This window comes from Xiphophorus hellerii, chromosome 22 (genome assembly GCF_003331165.1).
Source record: "Xiphophorus hellerii strain 12219 chromosome 22, Xiphophorus_hellerii-4.1, whole genome shotgun sequence".
NCBI classification, from domain to species: domain Eukaryota; kingdom Metazoa; phylum Chordata; class Actinopteri; order Cyprinodontiformes; family Poeciliidae; genus Xiphophorus; species Xiphophorus hellerii.
The window spans coordinates 15,373,699-15,396,698 of record NC_045693.1 but is presented as its reverse complement, the minus strand read 5'-3'; the positions used below and the strand labels follow the sequence as shown (position 1 = coordinate 15,396,698).

Sequence of the window (23,000 nt, the reverse complement as noted above, 5' to 3'; positions counted from 1 at the left end):
ATTTTGTCAGGCTTGAAAAATCAAGGTCAGAAATAGATTGTCATCGAATGAAAATAAAGCATACACACCTGTGAGCAGACAGATACACACACACACACACACACACACACACCCCTACATGGACATTGTCCTTGTTTAAGTCTCTCAAAAAAGCCCCTCGTTCTCATTAGTCTGCTTGTTAATTCTAAACCTGCCATATATAATCAACACTGACCTCAGTGCTTCGCACAGAATCAAGAACACGCCGATAAACAAACAGATGCACTCGCATATAGAATCAGATCACCTAATTTAAAGACTGATTATTTAATGGCCTTTCATTATAATACTAATAGAGGGTCTGCTGAAAAGTGGACCACATTAAAACAAAGTGAGCTTGTTTGGGTGCAAGTAACTACGGTACTATGCTCATGTATCCCGATGTATAATGGATGAGCACAGTGTTGAATGGCACAAGCACAAATTGGTACAAATAAAGCAGATGCATTGCAGGAATCAGAAATAAAAGCAGTAGTAGTAATCATAGAAACAGTTTTTGCTTTAGACCGTCCTACTTTTAATTCCTCTGAAAAAAAACTCTGAAACTGAAGAGACAAGCTCACCTCATAGTGAGCGGTGCGCTGGGACTCGGAGATGAGCTGAGCATTGCAGATGTTGCAATAGCTCTCTGTGAATAAACCTCCATCCACGACGCCCACAGACTTCATCTTCATCTGAACCTGCATAAACATACACACACACAGCCAACCAGAACGAAAATGAATATACAATATTAAAATGCACGATTGAATCAAACGTGAGGCAACATTGCAATGTGTGTAGAAGCTGTTTAAGCATGAATATTTCTCAACTTAAAAACTGTTTTTCCCAAAAGTGACTAATTAATCACAAAAGTTCAGCCCCAAATATGTTGAACCTCTCCATTAGATTATCTTCTAGTGGATTATTTTGGCTGCAGCTTTAAAAACAATAACCAGAGGCTCAGGCTTTGGTTTTACCATTTTGTTGAGCAATAAATTATATTTTATTTTGTTGACTTTGTGTCAAACTTTTGTCAATAACCTCAGGACATGGAAAAACTGAAAAAAAAATTCTGAACACTCCTATAAACTGCAATCATTTCAACATAGAGCAATAATAATTTATAAAGGTGAGCAAGTTTATTTTATAGTCTGGTCTGAATCTCAGTAACATACTGAACTACTGAGAGTTAATTCCATAGTAGCACACCAATGTAATTTACATTAGCATGATTTGTGTTGTACTTGTGTGATGTTTAAGTCCTCTGTACCTAATTACCTTTCAAAGGATTCTAGCAATGCAACTCGATAAATTAAACTTGAATGTTTTGACTAATTCATCTCCAACTGAGGAGAAGACTGCATAAAAGGAAATAAATATAACTTCAGATATAACTTGTTTGTTTATACATATCCACACAAATGCTTTATGGTGCAATAGTTTACACTGTTGCCTCATTGATATGTCTCAGGTTTGAAATTTGTTCTTATACATATTGGTTTTCTCTGGTCCTGTAGTCTTGCAAATAGTGATATAAGGGCATTTCTGGCATATTACTAAGATTTCTTTGTTTTATTTTTCCAAAAAAGGGTGAAAATGTAACCTTTCGTTTTAGTAAACACATTGATATTGGTTTAATTTATATATTCATGACACCGAATGCCAGACTAATGGAAGTGTAGTGTTTGCATCAGGGCTGTTTACTGATAATGTACTGCAAACAAACATCAGAAACTGAGCACACATTTTTTATTCCTGTATAAATATCAAACCTTGGTAATCATTGTGAAAAAGGATGCTCTGCTGCAGCAATCTGTATTACTGCAGCTGTACAGAAGCCTCTGACTGAAGACAATATGTTGTTTTATAGCAGCCTGATAAGGAGGATGCTCATGGTTGTCCATAATGTTCATTTGATGAAGAAATCTTTGCACAGTCATTTCCAGAGGGTCCAGAGCATCAGGCTTATTTGCCAGTTTTTGCCCGTTACGATCAATGTAAGAGATGGTTTGAACTTCCTCCCCCTGTCCCTTATTTTAGGTCCTGCTTCATGTCCATAGCATCTCTTTAATGTTAATCAGCTACCCCAAGTTGTAAAACACTTTGTTGATATTGTTATTATTTTAAGTGTAAAGAGATTGTTTGGACTAGAAATTAGACAAAATATTCTTGGTAAAATTTGTTAGCGTTGGCAAACTCTTACACAACTTCATCTTACCTTGTTGCAGAAATGTGATTAAGTTTAAACACACAGTTCCAAACCCCTTTGATTTACTGAAAGTACATTTACTGGCTACAAAGTAGAAGAAATGTGAACTAGCTTACAAAATGACTCGAAGAGAAGAACTAAGGCTTCATTTGTGGTCAGCAGAGCCCTGTTTCTCAGGTGGTGCGCCATCCCTGCTTGTAGCGGCAAAAATGCCTAAGTCAAAAAGATGACTTAGGCAGACAGTGATTTTGGACTCTAAGAAGAGTTACATTATCCAAGGACAATGGCAATAAGGCAGGATGATGCATCAGTGATAGGAGAGTAAAGTTAGGCAGATATCTCAATTTGGTCAAAAAATTACTTAGGCAATTATGCTGACAATATGTTAGCCATAGTTTGGGCATTTCCTGGATTGATTAAAAAGGTCTACTAAACAAAAGATGTGATGCACAGTTATAATTTAACTCTTGTGAATTACAATCCCTAACGTAAATTGAACTAAGATCAACAAAATTCTTCAGAGAAAAGTTTCTAAAATCTCTTAAAGGCTCAAACGTGAGGGAAACACTTAACAAATGAAACGATGAAGACCCAAGCTACCCGCCGGGAAACATTACTGTGGGGTCTTAAGTGGGCTGCTATGTTTTTCTTTAGTTTTTATCCTGGGTAATGTTACAAGGAAGGGTTTAGTGGTGCACTCTGGGGTCTTGTGTTCAATTTTCCATTTTCTTCATTATGTGTTCCCTTGAGGCACCGCTCTGACTGGACTGGGGTGAGTAATGAGTCTTTAGCAAATGATTCAGAAACATCAGCTATCAAACAGCGTGGGGTTCATTCAACAGGGAAGCCACAGCAGAGGTTTTACAAGGGTAAAGTGTTTAGAAGCTTAAAATACACAGAAGCTGAGTTTTCAGAAGGTCAGTTTTCACTGTGATATATTCCTCTGAATAACAGTGTGTGACAAATCTAAGTTTTTGTGATGAGCTCAGATTTGTGACTTTAAGTCTTCTTCTGGATCACAGGTCTGGTGTGTAATTAATGTAAACTGATGTATTGGCTTGTTCATGCGCACACACTCACTGCTTAAAATCACATTTGTTATTATCCATCTGCTCTTTTCTGTTTAGTCCACCTTAGACCTTTCAATAACCACCAGACAGTGTACAAATACATCCTTCATTATTTTTCATTATCCATTTAAACTTTACAGTGCCATGTTTATACAACAGAGTAATAAAAAGGAAATGCATTTGATCTAGAGAAGGACACCATCACCTCTGCATGTTGCTCTGTACATGTACATGCCTGTGAGGTATATTTTAATATCTGAAAAGGCAGAGATGAGGAGCTGAAAACATGTTTCATCCTTAGAAAATGTCACATTATTACCTCCACGATGAAGTGCCCTACGAGGCATTAAATAAGAGATTATATTCAGAACTGACACACTAAATTTGCCTCAGAATATGTCATGCGCCTAAATGTTGCAGCGATAAAAAGACCTTGCAATGCCCGCGGACGTCAGCCAGACTGAGGCGATTCTATCTTTTAATCTTCAGGCTAATTAAAAGTGAGTGTGATGCAAGGCATATCTATATCTTTATAATATCTCTATTACCTTTGATTATTGGACACAAGATGGGAGATGTAGACTAATTAATAGAGCCAATCTGTTGGAGAGATTAATGGAATGCCATGCCCAACGAAGCGAAAAGATAGAAAGATAGAGTGTGGGGAACATAATGAAGAAGATAAAAGGAAAGGGGGTATAGAGGAATGGGGGAGAGCAAACCCAGTGCATGTGTGTGTTACATGGATTTAACCTAATTTAAACTATGTGTAGCAATAATTTTAGAACAATAAATAATTAAAGTTGGATCAACAGGAGGAGGTCAGTTTAGTTTAGTTCATTTCACTGTGGAGGTGTTTGGTAGCAATGTAATCGTTCCTGAAACAGTCTCTTTCAAAAATAGACATTTTACATCAGTGTGTAAAATCTCTTGTTTGCTCATAATTTAAAGAGAAGGTTCATACAAAATCTGAGTAATAAAAAGGTCTCTTCTCTGGTGAAGGTTGTCTTGTTTTGGCAGTTTCTGCTAAAGATGGAAATAAAAATAAATAAATCCAGAAATCCTTACACCAGGAAATATACTTTAAAGAAAAAAAATGTATGAAAGTTTGTATCGTCTTGCTCTGGTCCAAGAAGAAGTCATGTAGAAATCATCATTTTTGGATTAAGACAGTTCAAGGTACCTTTAATTTTGTAGTTTGAGGGACAAATAACTCCTGACTGAAGCAGAAAAAATAAATCAAATTCACAGGGATATTACCCATGCTCATAAAAGACTTTTGGTGCAACACTATATGATTGTATTTATTGTCATCAGCGGTGTTACAGTATCTCGAGGAGCCAGATCTTACAAAATTGCATGATAGTGTTTATCGTCATAGCAAAGACCATCTCCAGTGGCTATCAGCATGTGACCTTCTCTGGTGAAATATAAGCCAGTGGTTCTGAAACCTGGCACTTGATGGCATGTTGAGAAGGTAATCCACTCATTTGAATCTGGTGTGCTGGAGTCATCAAAGATAAAGGAGAGTGGATTCTGAGAAACAGGGTTGAGAACCACTGCTCTAAGCAATTATCATGAGCCCTTAGATAGAGGTGAATTATTTAAGCTTCACGCTGTACGCTTGAGAATATTACTTAGGAAGGAGTTCTTGAGATGTTGACCTGTTGTTAACAACCTCTGAACAATCTGTGTTAGGACATTTCAGTTGATTATATGGTGTAAAGAACACATGTAGAGTTCGGAAAGAATAAGTACCACTACATGTGGGCTATTCAAACCTGGACTACAATATTTATAACCCATGGTTTGTTCAAGTTCAAGCTATTCTGTTCTCATTTCAAATAATACAGAAACTGTTCACACAGATTTTCCTGCTTTCACACACCACAGCTAAGTGGTAATGCTGCAGACGCCCATTGTCTTCCACTCTACAAAGGTCATCTTAATTTCTGATGTTAGAACAACTGTTTGATTTGCCAATAGATTGTAAACCAATCCCACATTTGGGAAAAAAGGGGGATTTTGTGCCACTATAGACATGCTGTAAATCCTGTAAATAAATGAGAAGTTTTACATTTTGCAGACACTGCTGTGTGACTGTAAGTCAGTTAATTTGGGATTAGCACTCTGATTTTGGTACCAGAGTTTATAATCAGGCAGTCAGTGTGGGGCTGAAATCTGTCCTCGGACCAGCCTATCTAATCTTGGATTACCCTTTGAAAATATCTGGTCACGAACTAGCCCCTTATTTTTAATACTGCCGTAACATCATCAGCAAAGGAGGTTAACGGGCTGTACATGAAGATGTAAGAAGATGTAAATATTCAGGATGCTGAATAACTGGTTTTACTGAGGTAATTATATGCAAGATAGCTGTATTGAATTTGAAGCTACTGGATTCTCCTTAACCGAGGATCCAGTAAGGCTGCTCCGGCTTTGCCTACTGGAATTCCAACGTCAGAAAAGCTGTTGCCTTTTACAGCCCAATTTTGAAATTATTGGTCCAAATTATTTGACTTTAAACGTACATAAATTTATAAAAATGTATGTACGTTTGGTAACCTTAAAGAATTTTCTGCGACGTTAATTTTGAGAACCACAATTCTACAATTAAAACTCTCATTCTAAGACCTTGCTTAATTTCACAGGATGAATGTATTTCTACAACCCAAAGAAACACAGATGATATCGGTGTAACATAGAATATTGATTCTTGAATAATTCTTCTCAGCTTTTTTAAAATGTAGACTTGAATTGTTTTTATTATTCGCAAAATAAACGTGCACATTAAAATATTAAACTTTTTGCCACAGTAGAAGTCATTTCTTCTCTGCAAATGGCCTGTACTTGTACAGCGCTTTATCTACTCCACAGGAGCCCGAAGCGCCTCACACTACAAAGACTAGGATATGAAGAAAAACAAATATTGAAATAGCAACTTTTTGGACATATACTGACAAGCAACACTGAATTGGCGGGGGGAAAACCAGTTACCTTTGTTAAACTTACATTGTTAGTTGTTTTTTTTCCCTGAAAATCTACCAGACTGGACACACTGTAAATGATTTATGTGTAAGAAGGAAAGAACATAGTCTGAAACTCATTATAAACGAGTAGGACGATGTGAGTGTGGGCATCATTATCATGCAACCAAAAACACCCCAAAAGCATACTCTGTTATATAAATATTTTTTTCTAATAATTATGTCTAACTACAATGAAATCTGTGTTGATCAACTGAAATCTGATCAACTGCGTCATGATCATGGAGGACTATCAGTGAAATTAACAAAACCAAACTTATGAGAACATACAATTTTGGATATTGTAAGAATGTGGTAGTTAACAGTATTGTTTAAAACAACGAGCTCTATGTTTTTGTTTCTGTTTATAGTGCAAATGGGCTTAGATGAGTGTTTCTGAATCTGAAAGTGTATTTTAGACAGCCTGAAGTGCTTGCCTGAGGCCATCAGCTCCTAAAGGTGGTGCAGTTGAAGTAAAAATTAAGTAGCTTTTCTGTTTGGGGAGGGTTGTTCCTTTCCTCCTGCTTTTCTGAAACAATCTGCAACATAGAAAGATGTGTGTGCTGAGGGCTTTCAACTCTAATGCAGTCAGAGGCTAGACTCAGGCACTCCAAGAAAGAGTTTTCAGTCACTCTCATGCTACACATTTTCTCAATGCAGTAAAAAATAAACAATTCCACACTGGTAATTTAGTGCTGGGGAAGAACAAAATTTATTCAGCACCAGAGGTCTACAACCTGAACAATCCAACAAGCCAAAAGGCAAAGTCCAACGTCATGACCCCTCCAGTTACTAGTTGTTCTGTCTTTGTCTTTTTTTTTTAGTTTTTTTTTTTTTTTTTTGCAGGGAGAAAAGTGGAAGGCATGCCAGCCTGATTGTGCCACACCTGAACTGCCATTAACAGGCTTCCTTCAACACTAAAAGCAAGCCAGTTATTTCTGGCCTGCTTTTAGTTTCATTGCTAGTCCTGGTTGGAACAGCTGGTTCTGCTTGTTGTTCACAAATCACCTGAATGCTGTTTTGATGACCTCCACAAAAATACATATTTTTGTAGAAGTAGACTATTTTTGCATTTAGAAACTATCATGTTTTCTCACATGTGTAATGCCACATTTCCACACCATAGGATATATAAGGAAGTATAAGAGAAGAGTAAATTATATGCAAAAGGTTATAATTTGTTACTACATTTCTAAACTTATGCAAAATTTATATTGTTTTTGCAATGTTTTAAAAATATATTCAGTGTTGTTTCCATGTTAATTTATAATCAACAACAATCCTTAAAAATGGATTTTCCATTATTCATTTAATTTCAGCATCACATATATTTTAATATCATATCTCCATTAATTTCTTTTGATTTACAAACACCATGATTTTTTTATATTGATAATCTGTTGATTTCAAAGCAAGTTTTAAAATTTTCTCATTTCAATTCAACAGTAGGCAAAAGCTCCTTTCAATTTTTTCCAGAACAGTACACATTAATATCATCTGTAAAAAATAATAAGTTTGAATAAATTAGTGACTTTACAAATATATTGAATATAGTGGAAACAATTTTGAGCCAATCAGATCACTGGAGTATCCAACAAGTAACCCTTCTGAATAGTACCACCGTCTTGTTAATTTCCACCCATAGGTGGAGATAGAATATGGCACCCTTCTCATCCCATATCTCTCCTGTTTTCCCAATAATATGCTGTAATATGTAGTGCACTAAAAGTAAGAAGATAAGTTGTGGGCATCTGGTGGTTTGATGATGAAAGACGGGACATCAAACTGATGATGTCCTGTTTGATGATGTTCAAACAGACCACAACATGTTTCTGAGAAAGATGTAAACAATATGAAAGGGATATAACTACAAACACATTTTCACAGTATAAGTAAAAGCAAGGAAATAGATTGTTAATATGTGGAAAAGGCAAAGCTCAAATTAAACCAGGAAAAGGGATTGTGTCTTACCAAAGCCATAAAAGCCTAAAGCATCTAAAGACAGTGCAGGATACAGCATCTCTTTTAAGACAGCATCAAGTATTAAACATAGATGTGAACTACACACTCTCCCTGAAATCACAGCGTCGAGCCTACCGATCATTAAACATCTTTTGCTAAACTCGATGAAGCTTTTTGTTGTTTTAAATCAGGGGTCTCAAATGCCAGTCCTCGAGGACCGCTGTCCTGCAGTTTTTAGATGTGCCACAGGTACAAAACACTGGAATGAAATGGCTTAATTACCTCCTCCTTGTGTAGATCAGTTCTCCAGAGCCTTAATGACCTAATTATTCTATTCAGGTGGTGCAGCAGAGGCACACCTAAAAGTTGCAGGACACCGGCCCTCGAGGACTGGAGTTTGAGACCCCTGTTTTAAATAAACTCAAACACTAAGCCCAGCTTAGAATTTATATGAAACTAGATGTTCTTGTGCTAAATGCGAGTCCTACTGTATATAAAGTAATAACGTTAGCCATTTCATCCCAGCTGGAAATTTCAGTGGCACCATTCCAACTGATAATATTCTGTTAGTTCTTTTATGACCCCCAAGAACAACTTTTTATTAGACAGAAAACAAAACTTGTCTGTGTGATGAAAAATGCTAGTGGAAATTTTGCCCCACTTTTTAGAGGAAGAGATAATAATGGAAAAGGACAAGTGAACACCAGCTGGCCGCAAAAGCTTGTGTTGAGCTCTCTCTTTCTTGCCTCCATTTCATTTCTGCTCCATTAGGAAGAAAACTCCTGCGAACTGGACTTTGTGTTCTTCTCTTTCACTTTCTTCCATCGCACTTCCATCTATCTGACTTGAAATAAATTACTATCCTGATTTAACATTCGAATTATGCATAAAGATAATGAAATACTGACACCATCCTGTGAGCCGGTGACCTGTCTAATGAGTCACAAGCGGGAATAACAAGAGATGGGGTTAATAATACGGAACCCTATCCAGAAAGAGCACTGTGAAGTGTCTCTTTGAAGTTCCAGATTACGTTTCCCCTGTTTCACTCTTGGAAATGTATTCCTTCTGAATGCTGCCTTCCCTTCATCTACCATCCTACTAAGAATTTGCAGCACCCTCCACACTCTCTGGCAACCCTGTCTAGAAAAGATCTGCAAAAAAAATTTTTAAAATAAATGAAGCTAAAATTATAGCAGCAATAGTTGATAAATGTTTAAAAAATTCTGCCTTAAATTTGACTACATTTATTTAGTTTGGAAGAAAGAAATCTCCCAAAGTAACTGTCAGGACCTTGGGTTCAAGTTTTGATTACTTGTTCTAGCTCAGGGGTCTCAAACTCGCGGCCCGCGGGCCAACTGCGGCCCTCGGGACGATAGTTTGTGGCCCCCGCCTTAATATGAAAGTTTAATGTTAGTGTGGCCCGCGAGTTTGATATAATTGGCACTTTTCAGTGTTGTGTGCGGAGCTGAATGAACTTACCAATCACGGTGGAGTATATTGCTCTCGGGGGCGGGACATCGGCCGGGCCTATTTGCATTTTCTATTTGTCATTATTTGCATGCGGTACATGCGCAATTTCCACGGCCGCTCCCGCTTCACGTGCTCCAGCATCCAGTCTAGACCAGGAAGTTGCTGATCAGTGTAACGTAATTCAGGTTAGGCGCTGTAACGCTTGGGTTGTGTTTAGGAGGCGGCAGATTCGTCAGGACGGTCAAAAACTCACAACCACACTGGTACTGGGAATTCCACAGTGTTGTCCTTTAATAAATACGCTCTTCACCAACCTTACAAAGCCCGGTTGAACGGCTGCTATATTATCAGACATGAAAATTGAGCAGCGTCCAAACAACCCGTAACATTACTAAAAAGTTAGGGAGCTAACATGTCCGTCTAGCACGTTTCTCCCACGCTCTCAGAGAAGCCGTGGCGCATACTTCTGACATCATTAGCAATACTAGAGTATCTTATAGAGACACTACACAATTACGGCTGTTACAGCGCCTGACTACGGCCAAATATGGTAATAGGCAATCAGAAAGGTTCGGCTGAGGAGACAGTGTGTGTGAATGCGGCCCAGCCTCACCCAGACTCTACCTCCAGCGGCCCCCGGGTAAATTGAGTTTGAGACCCCTGTTCTAGCTAGTTTAGTTATGTTTATTTGTTCCTTGTGTTTATAATAAATGTTCTTTATTATAGTTAGTTATTTTCCTAGTTGCCATGTTTACTCTCCCTTGCCCCATGGTGGCATTATTTCTCTCTCTCCTCGGTCTGCCTTCTGCTCTCTCCCTTTTAGCCCTGCTCTTATTCCTTGCTGGATCCTCCTGTTATACCCTGCTGTCTTTTCACTTGGCTCCTGTTTTTTTTTTTTTTTTTTCTTGCTCTGACTCTGCGTTTCCATTGTTTTTGCAAGTTTGTAATTTTTTCATCTTCTCTATTAAATAATCTCCATCTGGATCGAACTCCATCTCAATACAATCATGACATTGAATTTTATTTTTAACAAAATCACTGATGCAAATGCTACAGAAATCCCAGGTGTTCATTTTTTGTACAATTTTCTTCTGCAAATAGAATAGCACTAAGTCTTCCTTTGTAACATCACGCAAGTGTTACAGAGTCTCGTCCTCTTCTGTGCACTCTTCAGATTTAGGTCTGGACATTGAGATAGCCACAGTAAATGGCTTGCTTTGTATCTGTTAAATTATTTGATTTGATTTGTAGCTATGTGTTCTGAATCATTATCCAGAAAAAATGGACAATGACCAATTTTCAACTAAAGGTAATCAGAGATGCATTTAAAACAAGGTCTGAATAGCCTTTAGTAAATAAACAAGCCCACAAATCCTCCAACATACTTTAAAATTGGCAGGAGAGTTTGTTCATTAAACTGAAAAATATTGCATGTAATGTATGCATAAAAATATAAGGGAGCCTGAACAATTGTGGAACAGGTTTACCCTATATGTGCTCTCTTAAAAAATAAATCAAGTTGCTTTTCACTTTTCTAACTCAAGTGGGCCAAAAATGTTCTACAACTTAACATGTTTTAAAGACTTGGGACACAACCTGATCAATAGTTTTAGGATTTTTGACAATGTAAATATTTCTCAATGTAGAATTGAGAACTCCATATTGTTATATCCTTTCCTGAATTAATTAGTAGCAGCCATTGTTTATGTGAGATCAGCCCACTTTGTCATTGGCATGTTGATACATATGTGGAGGATACACTCCAGCAAACCACTGTAAGTCCTGCTGTTGTAGAGGTGATCGTATTTGGCCATTATCAGTTATTAAGTGCACCTGATTAACAGCACCTAGCTATTTTTCTCTAAAACCTTATGGAAGCAACAATAGCATATTCCATGCTTTTACAAGCGGTATTCTGACATAAAACTAAAAATGTCCTTTCAAGGTTCACATCTGGAGAAGCTGAACCATTGCTGTGGGATTTCCTCCCACTGAAATGACGGCTTACGGTATAAGGAAACCCATCGTTCAGAGTCATGTTGACTTCTGATCACCTTACTTAGAGAAATAATCCCTGATTTGGTGCCACAGACAGGATTTTTTGTCACTGTGGAAAAAGTTACATATATTAATTTGCTTCATGTGTAATGACGCGCTGTAGATTTTCCATTCACCTTGACGAATATTAAAAAAATCAAATGAAAATTAAATGCAATTCAATATGTCATTGTAATCATTTTAAAAATTGATAGTTAAAAATAGGCTGACTGGAATTTTTTGGTCCTGTCAGTCAAAATGAAGGACAATGAAAATATTTAGATATATAGAAATCTATTCTGACCACAATAAGGCTACAACTTGCATTTAAATTGTTGATGCGTAACTCAATCAGTGTGGTAGTTTTTCATTAGTCATCAGACAGAGCATGAAAGTTAGTGCGTGGGCTGTAAAACCAAAAGTGACAAACTTGATAATCACATTTTGATAAATTGCAGCAGCTAAAACAAATAATCTTGGATTTAAATAACTAAAATGTTCTTGAAATGGCTTAATTTTTATGGTTGTGAGCCACAAATCAAGAACTTTAGAAATCAAATGAATAACTTTCCAAAATATAAAAAAATACTTTATTGGCTCGTACCAGTTCAACAGCAACAATACTGTTAAACTGGTCATTATCTACCTTATATTCAGTTTTTTTCTCAGTTCTCTCCAGTAGGTAAATACCTGTGTCTTTGTGCTCATATTCAGTCTTTTGCAGATTCAACTTCTTAATACTGACAATCCAAATTAATGACATATGGTCGCTATGCTTCTCATCAGCTTCTATGCCTTTCCCTCTCCATCCACTTCTTTTCTTTTTCACTGGGTAAAATGTTTCCCCCTAGGCCAGAGATAATTCATAAGGAATTATGTAGGCAAGACTTATTTACTCTTCGCGGAAAAAAAGAGCATCACTTCTCACTACATTATTATGCACGTTACAACTCAGACCATTCACTTGTACACGTTAGATAATGGTGTTATGAACTTGATGAAAAGTATTTGCTTTCTCTTGCTGAACAAGCCATTACCGTTAGCTTTGCATCTTAGAAATCTTAAGATTTTATTTGTTCATGCATATGAATGAGGGTTTTTTTTGGTTTGTTTTTTTACTTTGCTGAGAATCAAAACTCTGGATATGTGCAGAAATGCAAAGAGGATCAGTGTGGACAGTCAAATAAACCACCATATGCAACCCTTAACGGCATATTATTTATTTAAATGTAATGTGTTCCCTTATTTTACATGAAAATTGAAATCAAGAGGGTACTCTGGCAGTTTTATGTGTGAAAATCTCCCTTTGTGCACTATTAGCTGGTAATGTTATCTATAAAAGATCAATGGCTTCAGGCCACAGTATTTACTTAAAAGATTAAAGACTATTACTCCAAGAAAAAAATAAAGTTGCTTCTGTGAGTTTAACTGAGCACATCTCCAACCCAGTGTGCCCATCAGTAAGAGACTTCTAGGCAAACTGAGTTAATGGTGGGAGACAAAAGGCAACCCAAAGTTTTAATGAGGAGGGTTTATGTTACTGTAACATATGGAGAATGCTATGCTGGATAGCAGAAGAACTGTAGGGGTCTGTCTGTTCCATTAGCAACTAATTGCATTGTTTTTATACAAGCTATTTTTCCCCAAATGTTTCTATCCTGTTATCTGTGACTTCATAAGACATATTTCACAGTTTTTTCTTTCTTTCTTCATTTAAAGATTTAAAACACTAATTGACCATCTGAACTCAACAACCAGAATCGCTAAAATGTAAAACTAATTTGATAATAAAATATGAGGAAAGTCTCAAAGCAAGTTTTTGAGTTTATTAACAAAATTGCTCTTTCTTGACACTGGAGACCAACTTCACAGGGCATATCACCATTGCAAATGCTCATGGGGAAAAAAATCAACAAAAAAAACCCAAATGTGGACTAAAACAATCTCAAATCATACTTGATGCCAGCTTTTCAACCATATGCATAATAATAGGCCTGCTTCAATATGTTATGCAGTCAGATGAGGTAAGTGAGAGAGAGCCCCGAGTCACAGTTAAGTGCCAAAAATGAAAATACTTCAGACTTGAGTTCTGATGTGAAAATATAAAAGATATCATAATTATATGTTTGTGATAATTTACACCTAAGGAACAAACAGCACATGTTTGGATTCTTAACCTACAGCAACAGAGGGCTATTGGTCCACAAGATGGTGTGGATTTGATAAAATTACGTTAGAAACATCTCTGATTTCAGGTCCCTATTGTTAGACAGCTGTACTTCAGGTCAGTTACATCATTTTGTCGATTAAATTAATCTCAACTTGTTTTTCATCCTTTTATTACGATTTTCCGATTCATAATTCTAGCTCTCAAAGAGAAACATATAACAATTAGGTCAAAGAACATTTCTAAACAAGCTTCAACATCTTTGCGTGTTTCTTTTTTCCCTGATAAACCTTTATGGATCTTGAGTGTCAGTCTGATTACCTGGATGAAAACCTGCCTAATTAAATAATAAATGTATGAATAAAAATACATTTCTTGATTTGAATAACTATTCTTTCCTGTGATAGTCAGAAACACAGAAATAAAACTAGGCCTTTCATAATTTGTGCAAAACATTTTCATACTGAAGATTCTATCAGAGTTCAGAATGTAGCTGTCTAGTTTATATATGTAGTGCATCAATCATGGTGCACAACAATAAGATTATTTATTTACATGCAGTAAAAAAGTTAATGTAACAAACGTTTATTACATTTACCATTGAGGACAGATTACAGTCTGCATTCTGAACACAGAAGGCATCGAGCATTCAGACGATCTTGATGATGATGATCATTTATTTCAGACATACTGTACATATCACCAACAAACATAATAATAATAATAAAGACTTTCATGTTTCTAAGTGTAAATACAATACATATCAAATTTACATACTCAAATACATGTAAATACACCACTTATTCGGTGACTGTAAGTCTAAAAAGGAGTAGGATGAAGTTTAACTTATATAATCGTACCCCTTTTCCATTCATTAATTCATAGCATAAGTAGTCTTCCTATTTCTAGTATCCTTTCCAAAACAATAAAACAATAATAACTATAATACGTTTTCCTGAACCAAATGAAAGTAATACATAGACCCATATATATATACATATGCATCTACCTGCATATATACATAAATAATATTATCCTATTTACACACCCACATATATTTACACACCCATACACACCCTGCACCCAATTGCATGCACAGTGCTGTAATTCTCAGCCAAATTCATCACCCCTGTTCATCCTTATACTTTTGAATAGTAACCATAGTAAGCATGAGATCTTAAAATATCTCATGCTTGGACTTTGCTTCAGCTCTTTAGTGAGTTTATTCCAGATCTTCACTCCAACGACAGAAATGCACATTCTTTTCATTGTTCGAACATATAAAGTTCTGAAGTTGAGGTTTTCTCTATATTGTTATCTATATCCCCCCACTCTATCAGTATTTTTTTTTTCTTTTCAGGAAGATTGCAGAATACCTTTCTCTGACGTTCAGAGTAAAGTATATGTGACTGACCATTAATTAGGCATAAATCTCCTCTGAGGTATTTTGAGCTCTTTACATTTTCTGAAAGTGTGAATTCTAAGCTTTTTAATGTCAAACACAAAGAAATAAAAGGAAAAAAAAAAGATTAAGTAATTTCAGTGTTGGCACAGTGGAAGCAAGATCAGGGAGAAAAAAGTCCACAAAGTTTGAAAACAATCGACATGACGCCGCCTGTCATTCAAACCAATAGGTTTGTCAGCAACTGTTGGTGGTTGCCGTTTGTTTTGAAGTAAGATTTGTTGACAAAGATTTGCTCGTTTCCGTACTTCATGTCACTAAGTAATTACTCACCATCACACAAAATTATTCCAACACAACTATGCTGAGAAGGACGCATGGATACAATGACATAAAACATGGCTGGTCAAATAATTGGAAGATTAAAAAACTATAATAATAATGGTAAAATAGATGGCAAATATTCTCCAGCAATGCCAATTTTGACCAGCAAGACAAAATAGTAATTCCAGCACACCCTCACATTATTGTGCTAACAATACCATTATGTCTGGGTGCCGTGGATGTAAAGCCCAGAAGTAACTTTACAGACCAGATGTATGACTTGTTTGGAATCTTCTTTTCCTTAATGTTGGCTGATGAGGCAAGAATGCCTCACCAAATGCCTCACGTAATGCCATGAGCTTTACTACCTTCATTTTATAACCTTGTTTGTTTGTTGGAAGTTTGCTCTACTTTAGCTACATTTCTACGTGGCGGAGAAATCTTGTCTTGGCTTCATGTCAGATGTCCCCAAACCTAATCAGCTACCTGGAGGTGTTAACAAAGGCTACTCATTTACATTTCTTTGCAATAACCCCACTTCCCAGAGTTGACTGTCAACGAGCAGTGGGACTTATGGCTCTTTGAAGGGAACCACATCCTCAGGATCCATTCACTTTAATTCATGCACACATTCACATGCTGATGGCGGTGAGCTACTGCATCCGGCCCTCTGATCACCACCAGTGGGTAAGCCAGGTGAAGTCTCTTGCCAAAGGACACAACAACTGAGACAAACAGAGCACAGGTTCAAACTGGCAACCCTTGATCAGCGCATCACGTCCTTCTAGAGGAGTTAATGCGCTGATTACTTCCCCTACATGGCACAGTGTTTAAAATTTTTAAAACAAATATTCAAATTTGACATCAGAACAAAGAACATTTTTTCCATTTCACTTCTGTTCATTCTAAATTAGCTCAGTTGAAGAATCTTTGTTTTCTCACTTGCAGATATTTGCTCAGTCATCTGAGGTCGTGAACCAACTAACAGCATTGAGCAATATAGACACTTTGTCTCTGTACACAGGACTCGATGTTGCAACAACAAAAACAGAGGACTTACAGTAAGCAATGACTTTTAAAGTCAATATTGTTGTTAATGCATTCTCCTAACCCCAAACAAAACTCATCTATAATCAATTTCACACTGTGTTGCAAAGTGCAGTGCATATCATTCTACTAGATTAGACTAATATTGATAAAAATGCAAACAGACTTTTCATGAGGTACTCAACACAACCAACAAAGAATCAGTTTGACCTTATAATAAATGCTGAAAACACAAATTAGAAGTGTGCAATAAATCAACTATATAATTACAATACCAGAGCCACTGAGGTGACACAAGTAATACGTTTTAATAACATTCTTCATTCATACTGCTGTCCTCAATCTCTCTGTGAACTGACATGATTGCTACCAGCTAAAGACCAATATGGAATTTTCTCCTCTTCCTAATTACAAAAACGAGATGTAAGCTGCTTGTTCTTCACTACAAAAGACTCGACTGACAAATCAAATGCTAAACAATAAACTCCAACATACTCAAGTCTGATAGTGTGACTATAAAGGAGCAATATAAATAGATTCAGTACAATGCAGCTCACAGACAATTATATATTTTGTTTCTCAGGGGATGTGCGCACAACAAAAATGGTTTCATCAGTGTCATTTCTGCTTTTAGATACATTAAATGCTTTTCCTCAAATGTATCTTAACTAAACAAAATTCAAGACAATGTGGGTCAAAATTATTTTTACAAAAAAAAGAAAAGAAAAGAAAACAATATTAGCAATATTCCAACTTTACTAAAGTCGACTCAGTTGAGAGCTACAAATAGCAACTGCACTTGTTTGTTAATCCTAATCATTCTTCAAGTTCATGTATTAATGCATGTTTCTGCTGCTGTCAAAAACAGATGAGAGTTTTGACAATGGAAAATTGGTGGATTTTTATTGATAACTGTGTTTACTGCAACTATAAGAGGTTTTCCTGAAGGCGAAGTCTTTTTTGACATCTCACTGCAGGTAGGATCCCGCAATAAAGACAAGTGAAGCTGTGTCAAAATGTGCATGAGCTTTTTTATCTGCACACTGAGAATGCCTTATACTGACTGCAAAGTTCCATACCATCTTTTGCCGATGGTATACAATGCATCACTACATCCTAAAGCTTAATCCAGATAAGAAAGAAATCATTGTTCTTGGTCCCCAACATGTGAGGGTAGAGAATAGCGCAAAACTAGTATCAATGAGATTAAAGATCACAGAACAAGAAAGAAAACTTGCTGTTGTTTTGGGCATAGATCTAATTGTTAACAACTGCATAAGTCCTGTTGCTAAATCAGCTTAATACTCTCACCAGAATATAGAATTTCCTACCAGACCAGAAAAATTGGAGCTTGTTTTCATTTTTATTAGGATGGATTATTGTGATGGTGTCTTTACAGGTATTTACAGCTGCTTTACAATTCGGAGTTACAAGTGAAATATGAACCATGTCGACCCCTCAGGTCATCAGAGACCGGCTTACTCTGTTCCCAGGAGCTGAACGAAACGAGATGAAGCAGTATTTCATTTCTATGTGCCTCCATTCTTGAACAAACTCCCTGAAAACCTGAGACGCTTGCTCCTTTAAATCAGGTTTAAAGCATCGGTTATGGCAATTCTTGATCAAAGAGTCTCATTACTGAAGTGTCAATAATGACTGATTTGAAAATGTTCTTTTAAAAAAGTGTTTTTGCCATTTTAATGTTTTCAGCAAATATTCTGTAAACCACATTGAATTACCTTTTGTGTGCCTTTTACATAAATAAACGTGCTTTGGCCTGCAGGCAAACACATGGTCCAAATATTGGCACAGACAGATCTACACAGGTGTGATCCAAACAGGGCATGACCTTGTAAAACAGCCTACGCAAACAGTCTGTGTAAAGTTTCTATCCATCCCTGTTTAACTACATCATTAATAGATGAGGTCATTGAGTGTTATAAATGTCTATGACAAAGTAATGCACAACTGTTAAAGCAAGGCGAAAAAAATAATGGCAAGTATTTTGCTTTTTTCTTATGTAATCTGAAATATCACATTTTCTTTCCGTTACTGCCTCACATCTGGCAACATGGCAGTTTTAAAAGACAGTGATGGAGCTAAGGAAAATTAATTTCTAAAGACCTCTTTTTGCTTTGCCTGGATATAAAATATCGAACTGGTTATTAGTCTAACATTGACTTGACATGACAACCATGGCATGACATGTTAAAAATTCTCAAAATTTTCTCAAAAAATTGATTTTATTAAAAGGTAAGTGTGATATTTGAAAGAAACATTTTACACAAAAAGCCCTTTAAATAAGGTCTACTGATGTTTCTATAGGAACACTTTGATATCTTGATATTATGCACCTGTGACAGTTAATGGTTACAAATTAGTTATCATGCAGCTATTAATGAAAGTATACTATCAAAGGTCAAATGGCCCACACACTGATATGAGATTAGATCTCTCTTTCTTTCTCGCTCTTTTTTTCACACACACTCACACACCCCTGCTAGTGAACACACATGAAGATGCACCCATGCAAAGACAACAGTGTCAGCAGAAAGGTCACAGCACACCATGAACAAAAAATATATATCTAAGGATGAGACGATACACTCCCTGTTGCTATGGAACATTCCTCCAAAAGAACACAAACAAAGACACATGCTCACTCGCAATCCACTGTCAATCTTAAAGAAACAAACCCATGTCCATGGACATAAACACCGGTGCTCAATCAACTGCCATCCTGTTAAAGAAGTGAAGATGGTTCAACAACTCTTCAAGAGTGCTCCTCCTTCAGTTATTATTTTGTTTTGGACTCCAATTTTGTTCGGTATCAATTTTCCTGTGCTTTTAAATGCACAAACATCTGAGGAGTAAGTAGGGCTGGGCAATAAGTTAATGACAACATACATCACGATACACATGTGATCAATATAAGAAAATACGTATAATTTTCAATAATTCCCCATATCTCTGATACAAAATCGCACAACATTTTGGGGGATGTAGGCAGAGGAAAGGCTTTAACCACTGAAATTCAACTAACAAGAATGCTCAACGACCAGCTAAGCAGGGTGCGTGGCCTCAACTAACTCACTCACTCACTGGTTACCTAGGTACAACCTGATGAGTAACTCCCACACAATCTTGCATTAACTTTTGCAGACATCCAGTATGATGCTAAATGGATATTAGTCCTAAGTGACAGATGTCAGGGTTGGATTTGTATTAAAACAAATCCATTTTACATTACATAATAGCAGAAATTTATAAATGAACAAATGAAAAAGCAAGGTTAGGAATATCACCTGACTACCACATTTTTTTGATCTATTAATCACGTTCTTTATTGACAGAAATGTTCATTTCCTAATGTTACACTTCACTGTCAGTGTGACATTAAATATGACCTATTCTGATCAGCAATCAAATTAAGATTAGGAACACGTGTAGTGAACAACAGATTATCTTGTCATCACAGATGGTGGAATGTATTTGACAATAGGGAACATTATCACACATCATCTTCAAAGACGATGTGTGATGAAACAATAGTTTAAATTACATAAGAAGTTAATCTTTAGGAAAGGTGTAAGAATGCACAGCCATGGTCCCCATACTGGTTATAATGTCATGCCTGTTCACTGTGTAATAGAACATCCTCAATGACAAAAAAGCAAACTTATTCATTCAGTTTCTACCTTGACTTAAAAGTGGATGACTTTCAGAGTTTATGATATAACTGCCTCACCGTCCATGCTGATCATCTATAAGTGATCCAACTCATCCATTCATTCCCTTATATTGCATTTTCTTTTGGGCTTTTATCCTAATTACTCAAATCTAATGCTTTGGTGAGAGATCAACACATCTAAGATCTTAAATTGAACTATTTAATAGGCATTGTTATGTATAATAAGATCTGCCCGGACTGGCTGGCAATATAAAGCTATAGTTGCAGCGTTTAATAACTTGAGGCAAACAGTTCTGGCACTACAGTGCCATGTGTTCATTTCATATCTATTCAGGGATATAATACCCTTAAAATGATCCGTCATCATTGCATGTTGTTAAGAGTCACATATTAAACGTGCAGAATTACCCGCTTCAAATTTATTAAATATACTAACAGCTCAAAGTTTCCAAGGTCTTTCTGTAAAGTGATGCTACAAAACTTTTTATGTGTGGCTTTTCTACAAGAAATATGTGAAAAGTCAAATACAAGAGCTAGTCAATAATTCATCTGTTGTTAGTGCTCTGGTCAGTATTTCCCAGTATTGGGCAGCGCGGTCCATCACTCACCTTGCGCAGAGGCAGAGACTTCTCTCCTCGAAACCGACAACCATCCGCCAGCTGTCCTGTCTGTATTCCTGTATCGCACCTGTTCCTTAAAATCCGTCAGAACTCAGGGAGACTCCGCTTCATCCAGATAGATATTTCTACCGTATACCTCGCTTTAAACCGCGTCGTGCCTTCTGAGAAAATGAAAAATAAAAAATAACAAACTCCTTTTTCCAATGCTTTGCGTCGTGCTGCGCTTGTTCCCCCGGCGACTTATCTGGTCCGCGGTGCCGCGCAGGAGGTAAGAAGAGCGCCGAGCTCTGTTGATATCATCCACTTAACTCGGACCGTAAAGCCACAGCGGAGATCAGACGGAGAGTCGTTCTCTCCCGGCGTGAGGGAAGAGGGGAAGGAGGAGGAGGACGAGCTTGAAAGTGTGAGGGGAAGCGGCAGCGTTCACCGGGATGAATGAAAGACACAAAGCGCTCTCGGCTTACACGGCGTGTGCGATAGAGTCCACGCTCAATGCTCGATTTGTTCAGTGAGTGAATGTGCGCCCCGGTCCGCGGAGCGGGTCTCCGCTTGGTTCACCCACGTCAATAACAGCTCATATAAACAGAAAGAAAAATCGCCTAACATCCCCAGCGATAACCTGACACCGAGGTGGAATTTTGCGCGTCTAGTATTTGTCACGAACTCCCGCTGTTACTTTCCCTTATTTCCTAAATCTGGACTATTATGGCAAACCAGACGCTAAAGTGTAGCAGGTGTAGGCGATAGCAACACATCTTGGTGACACTTTGCCAGGGTTTAGGTAAGGGGCTTATTTGCGCGCCATTGACGCACACAAAACTGAAGTTACACACAGAGAAAAAAATCAAAGGAAAAGGGAAAGGTAATTACATTTAGAATAACATATGCATTACTAAATAATTCTAAGTAACAAATAAATAGGCACAACATGATACAAATGAACACTGGTTTTCAGATTTTGGATTTTTCAGATTTTCTCTAATTCTGGTACCTGAAATACTGAGTAAACAGGTTTCTGATAAGTTTAGGAGTCTAGATGGTTCATGCTTCAACAACTCTGAAAAATATTTAGATCTGTTACGACTGGCTCAAAGTCATAACAAAACGGGGAGACCATGCAGTGGTTAAAGTGCATAAAAAGGAATATTTATTAACAAAAACAACAATGGATTGTGGATGTCAGTATCAGTGGTGTAATGCAAATGCTTGGATGTTTTGTATGAGAGAATATGGAAATGTTGAGGTGCAAAAACAAAGACAAACTCAAATGTGCAATAGGAGGGGAGCTGAGGCCTGACAACAAAACACCACATGCCTCAAGCAGCAGAGTGGACGCTGAAGGCGACACAGAAGGTAGAGACAGCCAGGTTCAAATACTCTGCGCTCCAAATAAACCAATCAGAAACACCTGCAAAGAGGAAGAGCACAAAGATAGACAAAGGTAACACCTGCAGCCCAGCCCTTAAGGCCCAGGGCTGTAACAAGATCTCAGACCATCATGATCTTCAGAGCACTGGGTTTTAAAAAACAGCGCAGAGCTTCAAAGTGGTTGGAATATAATCAATACAAATTTACCTAATGACATTAAGGGACTCTGGTCATGTGCTGGTATCAAAGTAAAAGGTTGTGTTATCAGTACATCTATGGTTTGGTGTCTTGTCATAAAAGACACAGTCTGAGCTAGGGGTATAGCTCCACTTTGTAAATATTATATAAAGGTTTCTTGATGCTATTAGATTTGACAAATGCCACAAAGTTGTCCATGTTTGACGAGGAATATCTGAACCAACTTACCACAGTAAGTGACAATCAAACCAATGTTTGCAGTGTATCTGTATATCAAAAACTATTATCCAAATTTATACTGACTTTGCTCTTTGCAACACAAGTGTCAGTGGCATAAAAAATCCTAATCAAAACTTTAAATTGTATTGTAGGTATTTGCTTAAGA

The 23,000-nt window shown here is 37.0% G+C and overlaps 1 protein-coding gene across 1 annotated transcript in view; it reads right to left on the bottom strand.

Annotated features, from left to right (window-relative positions):
- LOC116713541 (zinc finger matrin-type protein 4) overlaps positions 1–21,804 on the bottom strand; it is a 65,797-nt gene extending 43,993 nt beyond the window's left edge. Inside the window, exons 1-2 of the mRNA XM_032553727.1 lie at positions 21,038–21,804; positions 603–719 (exon numbers count right to left, since the gene is read on the bottom strand). Coding sequence (XP_032409618.1) covers positions 603–713 — 111 coding nt within the window. The 5' untranslated portion in view covers positions 714–719; positions 21,038–21,804. The remainder of the gene's footprint in view (positions 1–602; positions 720–21,037) is intronic.
- Between the last annotated feature and the right edge of the window lie 1,196 nt (positions 21,805–23,000).